Source organism: Arachis stenosperma, chromosome 2, assembly GCF_014773155.1.
Source record: "Arachis stenosperma cultivar V10309 chromosome 2, arast.V10309.gnm1.PFL2, whole genome shotgun sequence".
NCBI lineage: Eukaryota > Viridiplantae > Streptophyta > Magnoliopsida > Fabales > Fabaceae > Arachis > Arachis stenosperma.
The window spans coordinates 45940681-45952908 of NC_080378.1; the positions used below are offsets into that span (position 1 = coordinate 45940681).

General features: G+C 38.5%; 1 protein-coding gene across 1 annotated transcript; it reads left to right on the forward strand.

Annotated features, from left to right (window-relative positions):
* The first annotated feature begins 2839 nt into the window (after positions 1–2839).
* LOC130962842 (leucine-rich repeat extensin-like protein 2) lies at positions 2840–3517 on the forward strand. Its single transcript, XM_057889003.1, has one exon. It carries the CDS (start codon positions 2840–2842, stop codon positions 3515–3517), a length of 678 nt encoding a protein of 225 aa, XP_057744986.1.
* The last annotated feature ends 8711 nt before the right edge of the window (positions 3518–12228 follow it).

Sequence of the window (12228 nt, forward strand, 5' to 3'; positions counted from 1 at the left end):
GAGAAATTAACAAGAAAACTGATAGGCAAAATTGTGATTTACTCTTTTCATAACTCGAACGATTTTTAGTAATGGCTCTAAGAACTTGGTGCACACTACTATGGTTTACTCACATTCTTCACAACTACGCATAACTAACCAGCAAGTGCACTGGGTCGTCCAAGTAATAAACCTTACGTGAGTAAGGGTCGATCTCACGGAGATTGTAACGGCGTAGCCCCGAAGAAACGGTGCTTTTTCGGGATCAAACAGAATTTTTACAGAATTTTTAGGAATTTCTATGCATATAAGCACCTCCACTGCACAGGTGCTACGTCATCAAGCTGTTGAGTCAGCAGCTTGATTGCACAGGACACCTCTCCTAATCTAAGTAGGCACGTCGCGAAGAGTTGTGTTTTTGAGCCACTTCGGGCCCGAATTTCAAAATTCTGATTTCCGTGGTTAGTTTCTATGTGACGAGCCGGTCACGAATTTTGAGAGAAAAATTATATTAATATAATATTCATATATTATAATTTTATTCAGAATATTATATTATTATCTTCTCTACTATGATTAATGTTGATTTATGTTTAGTAATATAATAACTGAGCTAGAAATCTATTGGTAACGGATAATACCGGCATTCTTAGATGAACTTAGCACTGCTAATGCTTCATCATATATCTTTTATTGTTATGATTATCCAGTTACTAATGTCATTTACACTAAGTAACTTAATGTTTATCCATTAGCAGTGTAATTACTTAACTTCTAATACATCTAGCTTTAGTAATTATCCTTTTCTGAGATATTTTGACAAGTAACTTTTGGATAATCATCATCCAAAAGCCACGGCCTCCCTTGGACAGCTTGGCTATCATTTTTTGTTCTTGGAAAAGCTTAGAACACCATGAAAGAAAACCATGAAGTTTCCATGAACACCTGAGCTTCTTTCTCCGCTCTTTCTCAAATCGAAACCCCTATCAAAAATCTAATCTTACCAAAGTGTTCACCTCTTCCTCCTCTTCATTTCTATGTCACCTTTCATGGAGTAAATCAAGGTATGAAGGCTGCTCCTCCTCCTTGAAGATTCGGCCATGGTGGTTCCTTAAGCTAATGATGTTTTCTTCATGTTTTCTCTTAGGATCTCTTATTCAATCACCAAAAGCTCCAAGAAAACGTGATTTCTAGTTACCTTAAGGTGAGGAAAACCTTCTTTTCATCATCATGAAGCTTCAGCCTTCATGGTTCATAAGATTCTAAAGTTGTTTTTGATGTTAAGATAGGCGTAAAAGTGCTTCTGGAAGCTTGTTTTCGGTGCAATCTTGGACAGCAGCAAAGGAGGTAAGGGTTGGTAAATTAATCAATGATTGGCTGTGTTATTGAAGTGTTAAATCAGATCTTGTTGCTTGAGGTTTGATTTTGGGTGTTTGTGTGATGGTTTGATCATGAAATCTTGTTGTTTAATGCTTGAAAATCATGTTTATGATGGTTTTGAAGTGGCTGTTGGTGCTGCTGGAAAACGTGAAATTCCAGCCATAAAAATCATGATTTTTGATGCTTATTTGATGTGTATTTGATGGCTGAAAAGTTTCTCTTTGGTTTGATAAAAATCGGGTTCAAATCGGTTTCCGAAAAGATTGAAAAACTAGCTGAAAATCAAGCAGAAATCTGATGAACTTTTGGAAAAATGTTTTTGGTTTTTGGAAGAACATGAAAACGTGTATTCATGTAGTTTTGGGGTCAAAATGCAATTATTAAAAGTTTGGGGTTGAAAATTAATTAATCAAAAGTTGAGGGGCTAAAGTGCAATTATTAAAAGTTATAGGGGTCAAAGTGCAATTTCCAAGAAGTCTAGGGGTCAAAATACAATTTTTGAAAGTTAAATAAAATATTATTATTTTAATAATAAAATATTAATATATTATTAATAATATTATTTTATTAATAATAATAAAATATTGATAAAAAGACAGTTTTTCCTAAAAGCCTCAGGAAGGCAGTTTTGAGTCCAGAATTCTCTAATTTCCTTTACTAAACACCTAAGAAGAGGTATAAGAGAAGATATAAAGGTATAGGAAGTAAAGAAACAAGATTTTGAAACCTGTGTTTATGTTAAAAAGAAAAGGAGTTAAAAGTGATATAGCTGTGTACCTGACCTTACAGAGTAAACAGAGAATTGTAAAATGAGCTTTCTGTGATGTTGTAATGCTTGATTTATGATGATTGCTAAGTGATGGAAAGTATGGTTATATGTGAATTATGAGCCTTCGGGCAATGCTTGTGAATGTTGTGCGGGGACGCCCGTATTGTGATGTTGCTTCCCAGACAGGCTGCGGTAGAGTAGTACCAGCCCTGCAAGCTGAATGCTTGGTAGAGGCCTGACTTGCATACCTGCAGTATATTGAGACCTGAGCAAATACCAGCCCTGCAAGTCGAGAGCACTTGGTAGAGGGTAAGTGGTACTTAATCTGGGATTAAGTTCTGGGAAGGCCTTATCTGACTTGGAGGGTCGGATTGCGTCGTGTGCGGGTCGAAACCGACAAATGAGCTCATTACCTGCAGTAGGGACAGACATGCATCATACTTGTTTGTGCATTATTTATTGCTTATCTTCTTGTGTTCTTGTTCTATTCCTTGTTTGTTTGAGCATAACTGTGTGATTGCATATTAATGTGTGAATGTGCATTTACTTCATATTTTCTCTCTTGTTCATGTGTTAGTTTATGTTGCTGTTATGTACATATTACTCTACATTTATTTATACTTCTATGACCACGGACATTATAAATGAACTTAACTGTAAACCCCGACCTTACTAAGAACTCCCTAGTTCTTACCCCTTACACCTCTACAGATGGACACGGGAGTCCTATTCTACGAGATTGATCCACCGTACCTCCACGAGGACCCGGTGCACGACGAGTATTACATCTACTGTGCGGTACCTCATATTCGTAATTATGTAGTTCGTGGTAGACCTTTCCAGTACCCTATTAGGACAGCATACTTTAATCCTGATGCACCCTATGACTTTCCTTTATCTTGGTTACACCCCGGCGGACCTGGGATACCTCATCCTGAGGAGCAGATGCCACCTCCACCTGACTATCCTCCTCCACCTAAACCTCGTTTACCTGATGAGCCTATACCTGCCCAGCCTATCCATGAGGCACCTCCTGCACCTTTTGTCCTTGATGAGTGGGGTGTTCCTGTGTTGCCACCCGAGCTTGATCCTTTACCTGAGCCGATCGAGCCTCCTGTCTTTGATGAGCAGCAGGGACATGAGTATGATCAGATCATGGAGGCGCCACCTCCTTCTCCCGACTGTATTTTGTTTGGTATCTATCCTTTTATGGTTCCTGTGGCCAGCAGTGGTTCCTCTGCTATCACTCCGGCAGAAGAAGAGGACGAGGAAGAAGAAGATCCAGAGGAAGATCCTAACTTCATAGTTATCTCCTCTGACAGCGATGACGATGAGCCAGGCGAGGCGCCAGCAGGCGAGCATCACCATTCGCCCGGTGGTTTTCCGTGAGGTACTCTGGACCAGGATTGAGGAGACTTTTTGAGACGCCTAGTCTAACTTTAGTACATTAGAGTGTCTCCCTCACTTTTGTTAGCACGATTAGAGGGAATAGGCATATCATAGAGTTAGGCTAGCCTGGGTGCCAGCTTAGGGGCTTTTGGTCAGGCCAGGCCCTGGGGCGTCTTATGTACATATATGTACATACTATATGAGTCACTGACTTAAGGGTGCTGTACTATAGCTTTATGCTTATATAACCGAGCCACTTCTGTAATATGATGTATATTATAGTGTGTTGTTCCATATTCTGTTATCTTTTGTTTTATGTATGTGAATGTTTAATTATCCCTTGATATATGGAAGGTATGCGACTTTAAATTATTCTTGTTTTAAAAAAAAATTTACTTGTAAAATTCGCAGGGTTTTAACAACGTACAGGCTTATATTTATTAATTAATAATACAAAAAGGAAAAACAAGTTGGTAACATTCAATTTCTAGTATGATCTAGACATGCTAGAAGTTGGGTCGTTACAGAGATTATTGGTATGAAGCAAGCTATGGTCATCTTGTAAATCTCAGTCAGGCTGATTATAATGGTTATAAAGGTTTTCGAAATTAATAATAAATAAAGCATAAAATAAAGATAGAGATACTTATGTAAATCATTGGTGGGAATTTCAGATAAGTGTATGGAGATGCTTTGTCCCCTTTGAATCTCTGCTTTCCTATTGCCTTCCTTCAATCCTTCTTACTCCTTTCCATGGAAAGTTGTATGTAGGGTGTCACCGTTGTCAATGGCTACTTCCTATCCTCTCAGTGAAAATGGTCCGAATGCTCTGTCACAGCACGGCTAATCATCTGTCGGTTCTCGATCATGTTGGAATAGAATCTATTGATTCTTTTGCGTCTGTTGCCACGCCCAACAATCGCGAGTTTGAAGCTCGTCACAGTCATTCAACCCTTGAATCCTACTCGGAATTTCACAGACAAGGTTCTCAAGAGTGGCTGCCAAAGGGTTCTAGCTTATACCACGAAGATTCTGATCAAGGAATCCAAGAGATACGCACTCGGTCTAAGGTAGGACGGATGATGATGAGTGCCACGGATCATCACATCCATCAGGTTGACGGGCAACGAATATCTTAGAATAAGAATAAGCATGAATTGAATAGAAAATAGTAGTACTTTGCATTAAAACTCGAGGTACAGCAGAGCTCCACACCTTAATCTATGGTATGTAGAAACTCCACCGTTGAAAATACATAAGTGATGGTCCAGGCATGGCCGAATAGCCAGCCCCCAAAATGTGATATGAATTCAAACAATAGGGAAAAGGACCCCTAGTACAATAGTAAAAAGTTCTATTTATACTAAACTAGTTACTAGGGTTTATAGAAATAAGTGATTGATGCAGAAATCCACTTCCGGGGCCCACTTGGTGTGTGCTTGGGCTGAGCTTGAGCTTTACACGTGTAGAGGCTTCTCTTGGAGTTAAACGCCAAGTTGTAACGTGATTTTGGCGTTTAACTCTGGTTTGTGACGTGTTTCTGGCGTTTTACTATAGAATGCAGCATGGAACTGGCGTTGAACGCCATTTTGCGTCGTCTAAACTCGAATAAAGTATGAACCATTATATATTGCTGGAAAGCTCTAGATGTCTACTTTCCAAAGCCGTTGAGAGCGCGCCATTTAGAGTTCTGTAGCTCCAAAAAATCCATCTCATGTGCAGGGAGGTCAGAATCCAACAACATCAGTAGTCCTTTGTCAGCCTCCTATCAGATTTTTGCTCAGGTCCCTCAATTTCAACCAGAAAATACCTGAAATCACAGAAAAACACACAAACTCATAGTAAAGTCCAGAAATGTGAATTTTGCATAAAAACTAATAAAAACATCCCTAAAAGTAGCTAGATCCTACTAAAAACTACTTAAAAATAATGCCAAAAAGCGTATAAATTATCCGCTCATCACAACACCAAACTTAAATTGTTGCTTGTCCTTAAGCAACTGAAAATCAAATAGGATAAAAAGAAGAGAATATACTATAAATCCCAAATTATCAATGAATATTAGTTCTAATTAGATGAGCAGGACTTGTAGCTTTTTGCTTCTGAACAGTTTTGGAATCTCACTTTTTCCTTTGAAGTTCAGAATGATTGGCATCTATAGGAATTCAGAGCTCAGATAGTGTTATTGATTCTCCTAGTTTAAGTATGTTGATTCTTGAACACAACTACTTTTATGAGTCTTGGCCGTGGCCCTAAGCACTTTGTTTTCCAGTATTACCACCGGATACATAAATGCCACAGACACATGACTGGGTGAACCTTTTCAGATTGTGACTCAGCTTTGCTAAAGTCCTCAGTTAGAGGTGTCCAGAGCTCTTAAGCACACTCTTTTTGCTTTGGATCACGACTTTAACCACTCAGTCTCAAGCTTTTCACTTGGACCTGCATGCCACAAGCACATGGTTAGGGACAGCTTGATTTAGCTGCTTAGGCCTGGATTTTATTTCCTTGGGCCCTCCTATCCATTGATGCTCAAAGTCTTGGATCCTTTTTACCCTTGCCTTTTGGTTTTAAGGGCTATTGGCTTTTTGTGCTTGCTTTTTCTTTTTCTTTTATATATTTTTTCGCCATTTTTTTTCTTTTTTTTGCAAGCTTTGTTCTTCACTGCTTTTTCTTGCTTCAAGAATCAATTTTATGATTTTTTAGATCATCAATAACATTTTTCTTTTTCATCATTCTTTCAAGAGCCAACAGTTTTAACATTCATAAACAACAAGATAAAAAATATGCACTGTTCAAGCATTCATTCTGAAAACAAAAAGTATTGTCACCACATCAATATAATTAAACTAAATTCAAGGATAAATTCGAAATTCATGTACTTCTTGTTCTTTTGTGTTAAAAACATTTTTTCATTTAGGAAAAGGTGAAGGATTCATGGAATTATTTATAGCTTTAAGACATAGTTACTAAATACTAATGATCATGTAGTAAGGATTCAAAACGTAGACAAACGTGTAGCATAAAATCGAAAAACAGAGATGTAAGAACATGGAAGTTAAGGAATGAGTCCACCTTAGTGATGGTGGCACCTCCTCCTTGAAGGACCAATGGCGTCCTTGAGCTCCTCTATGTCTCTTCCTTGCCTCTGTTGCTTGATTCCTAGTGATTTTGATGCTCCTATCCTTAGTTGCTCCCAATAATTATGTGGAGGAAAATGTATCCCCTGAGGTATCTCATGGATTTCTTGATGAGGGAATTCCTCATGCTCTGGTTGAGGTCCATGAGTGGGCTCTCTTGATGTGCAGTTAAATCCTCTACTACTGAGCTATGGACCCTTGAGATGAATCTCTCCATCTCCCATGACTCGGAGGTGGAAGCTTTTGTCTTCCCTTTCCTCTTTCTAGAGGTTTCTCCCGCCTTAGGTGCCATAAATGGTTATGGAAAAACAAAAAAGCTATGCTTTTACCATACCAAACTTAGAATGTTGCTCGCCCTCGAGCAAAAGAAGAAAGAATAGAAGAAAAAGAAGAAGATATGGAGGAGAGGGAGAGATATGTGGGTTTCGGCCAAGGGGGAGAAGAGAATGTAGTGTTTGGGTGGGAAAGAGATTTTGAATTTGAAGGTAGGTGGGGTTTTTGGGGAAGAATGGATGGATGTGAGTGGTGAAGAGGTGATGGGGAAGAGAAATTGAGGTAGGTGGGGATCCTGTGGGGTCCACAGATCTTGAGGTGATCCTGTGGGGTCCACAGATTCTGAGGTGTCAAGGATTTATCATCCCTGCACCAATTAGGCGTGTAAAACGCCTTCTGCATGCAATCCTGGCATTTAACGCTAGACTGATGCTTGTTTCTGGTGTTAAAGGCTTAGATGTAGCATGTTTCTAGCGTTTAACGCCAGCCTGATGCTTGTTGCTGGCGTTAAACGCAAGCTTTCCTCAGGGTGCAATCCTGGCATTTAAACGCCAGATTGCTGCTTGTTTCTGGCATTCAATGCCAGATTCATGCTCTGTTCTGGCGTTGAACGCCAGTAAGTTCTTCCTCCAGGGTGTGCTATTTCTTCTGCTGTTTTTGATTCTATTTTTAATTTTAGCAATTTTTTTGTGACTCCACATGATCATGAACCTAATAAAACATAAAAGAACAATAAAAATATAGATAAATAAAAATTGGGTTGCCTCCCAATAAGTGCTTCTTTAATGTCAATAGCTTGACAGTGGGCTCTCATGGAGCCTCATAGATGTTCAGAGCATTGTTGGGACCTCCCAACACCAAACTTAGTGTTTGAATGTGGGGGTTCAACATCAAACTTAGAGTTTGGTTGTGGCCTCCCAACACCAAACTTATAGTTTGATTGTGGGGGCTTTGTTTGACTCTGTATTGAGAGAAGCTTATCGTGCCTCTTTTCCATGTTTACAGAAGGATACCTTTGGGCCTTAAACACAAGGTATTCCCCATTCAATTGAAGGACTAATTCTCCTTTGTTAATGATGAGCAGATATTTTATACGCTTTTTGGGGGTAATTTCATGTAGATTTTAGTATGTTTTAATTAGTTTTTAGTTAAGTATTATTAGTTTTTAGGCAAAAATCATATTTCTGGACTTTACTACGAGTTTGTGTGTTTTTCTGTGATTTCAGGTATTTTCTGGCTGAAATTGAGGGAGCTGAGCAAAAATCTGAGTTAGGCTGAAAAAGGACTGCTGATGCTGTTGGATTCTGACCTCCCTGCACTCGAAATGGATTTTCTAGAGCTACAGGAGTCCAATTGGCGTGCTCTCAACGGCGTTGGAAAGTAGACATCCAGGGCTTTCCAGCAATATATAATAGTCCATACTTTGCGCGAAGATAGATGACGTAAACTGGTGTTCAACGCCAGTATCATGCTGCTGTCTAGCGTCTAGCGCCAGAAATAGGTTACAAGCTGGAGTTCAACGCCAGAAACAGGTTACAACCTGGCGTTGAACGCCCAAAACAGCCCCAGGCACGTGAGAAGCTTAAGTCTCAATCCCAGCACACACCAAGTGGGCCCCAGAAGTGGATTTCTGCACTATCTATCATAGTTTACTAATTTTCTGTAAACCTAAGTTACTAGTTTACTATTTAAACAACTTTTAGAGATTTACTTTGCACCTCATGACATTTTAGATCTGAAATTTGTACCTTTTGGCAGCATGAGTCTCTAAACTCCATTGTTGGGGGTGAGGAGCTCTGCAGCGTCTCGATGAATTAATACAATTACCTTTATTTTCCATTTAAACACGCTTGTTCCCATCTAAGATGTTCATTCGCGCTTAAACATGAAGAAGGTGATGACCCGTGACACTCATCACCTTCCTCAGATCCATGAATGTGTGCCTGACAACCACCTCCGTTCTACATCAGACTGAATGAGCTTCTCTTAGATTCCTTAATCAGAATCTTCGTGGTATAAGATAGAATTGATGGCGGCCACTCTTGAGAATCCGGAAGGTCTAAACCTTGTCTGTGGTATTCCGAGTAGGATTCAAGGATTGAATGGCTGTGACGAGCTTCAAACTTGCGATTGCTGGGCGTGATGACAAACGCAAAAGGATCAGTGGATCCTATTCCAACATGATCGAGAACCAACAGCTGATTAGCCGTGCTGTGACAGAGCATCTGGACCATTTTCACTGAGAAGATGGGAGGTAGCCACTGACAATGGTGACACCCTACATACAGCTTGCCATGGAAGGAGCCTTGCGTGTGGGAAAGGATTTCAAGGAAGAGTTGAAGTTCAAAGGACAAAGCATCTCCAAAACCCCAACATGTTCTTCATTAATAAAGTAACAATTACTTATTCCAAACACTTTTACTTCTTACAATTAAATCTAAATAACCTTATTGACATCCTGACTAAGATAAAATAAAATAAACATAGATTGCTTCAAACCAATAATCTCCGTGGGATCGACCCTTACTCACGTAAGGTATTACTTGGACGACCCAGTGCACTTGCTGGTTAGTTGTACGGATTGCAAATTCGTGCACCAAGTTTTTGGCGCCGTTGCCGGAGATTATTCGAGTTTGAACAACTAAAGGTTTATTTTATTTCTTAGATTAGGAATAATTTATTTTTGTTGCTATAGAGTCATTAAATTCTGATAGGATAATTTCTTTTCAAAAAAATTTTTCAAAAAAAATATTATTTTTCTTTATTAATTTGTATACTTTTTTTTCGTGAGTTTAGTGTCTTGTTCAAAGTTTGGTGTTAATTGCATATTTTATATTTTTCTTTAAATTTTCGAATTTGTGTTCTTTGTTCTTCATTGATCTTCAAGTTGTTCTTATTTATTTTTCTTGTTTGATCTTGAGTTTTTCTTGTTTTGTGCCTTTTCTTGTTTTTCTTGTGCTTTTTCAAAACATTAACTTTCAAAAATTATACTTTTATCCATAAAAATAATACATGTTTAAAATACATTACATTTTTAGCTCAGTTGGTTATAGCGTTGGCTTATGTTCTTGGCAATTGGGCACCTTCTTTTTTAAATCCTTTTTCAAAAATAATTTTTCTTGATTTAATCTTGTGCCAAACTCTAAGTTTGGTGTTCTGTTGTTAATTTTAATATAATTTTCGAAAATTTATCTTGGTTTTCTAAAAATTTTAAGTTTGGTGTTCTTTCTTTTGTTCTTGGTGTTCTTGTGAATCTTCAAGGTGTTCTTGAGTTTTTCTTGTGTCTTGATCTTAAAATTTTTAAGTTTGGTGTTCCTTGGTGTTTTCCCTCCAAAATTTTTGAAAATAAGGAGCATTAGATCTAAAAATTTTAAGTCTTGTGTCTTTTATGTGTTTTTCTCTTTCATCATAGAATTCAAAATTCAAAAAAAATTATCTTTTCTAACTAATTTTAAACAATAATTTCGAAATTTTTATATAAAAATTTCAGATTTCAATTTCAAAATTTTTCAAAAATCTTCACAAAATATTTTCAATTTTTTTATTTTATTTATTTCATTTTTATTTATTCCATTTTTATTTTATTTTTATAAAATAAATAATATCAACATACATATCATCTCCCTTGTTCCATCATGGAATTAAGTGGAAATGAACAGTCCAGGAGGACTCTGGGGTCATATGCTAACCCCACTGCTGCTTCATATGGGAGTAGTATCTGTATACCCTCCATTGGAGTTAGTAGCTTTGAGTTGAATCCTCAGCTTATTATCATGGTGTAGCAAAGCTGCCAGTATTCTGGTCTTCCACACGAAGAACCTACAGAGTTTCTGGCACAATTTTTGCAAATTGCTGACACAGTACATGATAAGGAAGTAGATCAGGATGTCTACAGATTATTACTGTTTCCATTTGCTGTAAAAGATCAAGCTAAGAGGTGGTTAAATAACCAACCTAAGAACAGCATAAAGACATGGAAACAGCTGTCAGAAAAATTTCTGAATCACTATTTTCCTCCAAAACGGATGACACAGCTAAGGCTGAGCATCCAAGGCTTCAAACAAGGAGATAATGAACCCCTTTGTGATGCCTGGGAGAGATACAGAGAGATGCTGAGAAAATTCCCCTCTGAGATGTTTTCAGAGTGGGTGCAATTAGACATTTTCTACTATGGGCTTACAGAAAAAGCTCAGATTTCTTTAGATCACTCAGCTGATGGATCTATACATATGAGAAAAACAATTGAAGAAGCTCAAGAGCTTATTGATACAGTTGCCAGAAATCAGCATATGTACCTAAGTAGTGAATCTTCCATGAAAGAAGAAGCTAAAACAGTAACTGCTGAACTCAGTCTTGTGGATCAGGCTAATGAATTCAATCAGCACTTAGACTTTCTAACCCAGCAGCTAGCCAAATTCAAGGAAATACTACAGGAAACAAGAATGGCTAACAGGAATATGGAAGTACAGTTAAAGTAAACAGAAAAGCAACGGTCAAAACAAATAGCAGAAGAATGCCAAGCAGTTCAATTAAGAAGTGGGAAAACATTAAATACCTCACTTCAAAGCAGCAGGAAGCCAAGAAATGAACAAATGGCTACTCAAAATCCCTCTGAGGACAATCAGAGCCCAGAGAGGAATAATGCTGGCGCTGAACGCCCAGACCATGCTCATTCCTGGCGTTCAACGCCAGAAACAAGCATGAATCCGGTGTTGAACGCCCAAAGGGAGCACAGTTCTGGCGTTCAGACGCCAGTAACAGATAAGGAGTTGGCGTTTAACGCCACTCCAGCTTCCACCCCTGGCATTCAAATGCCAGTGGGGGATCAGTCACATACAAGTGCTGATAACAACCCTTCTAAAAAGGCTTCCCAACCCACTTCTGTAGGTAATAAACCTGCAGCAACTAAGGTTGAGGAATATAAAGCCAAAATGCCTTATCCTCAAAAACTCCGCCAAGCGGAACAAGATAAGCAATTTGCCTGCTTTGCAGACTATCTCAGGACTCTTGAAATAAAGATTCCGTTTGCAGAAGCACTTGAGCAAATACCCTCTTATGCTAAGTTCATGAAAGAGATATTAAGTCATAAGAAGGATTGGAGGGAAACTGAAAAAGTTTACCTCACTGAAGAATGCAGTGCAGTTATCCTGGAAAGCTTACCTGAGAAGCTTAAGGATCCCGGAAGCTTTATGATACCATGCACATTAGAGGGTACTTGTACCAAGCAGGCTCTATGTGATCTTGGGGCAAGTATCAACTTAATACCTGCATCTATTATCACAAAGCTTGGTTTGACTG

What these genes read in the sequence shown, in the direction of transcription:
- LOC130962842 (XM_057889003.1), top strand. Translation starts at nt 2,840, where the DNA reads ATGGACACGGGAGTCCTATTCTACGAGATTGATCCACCGTACCTCCAC.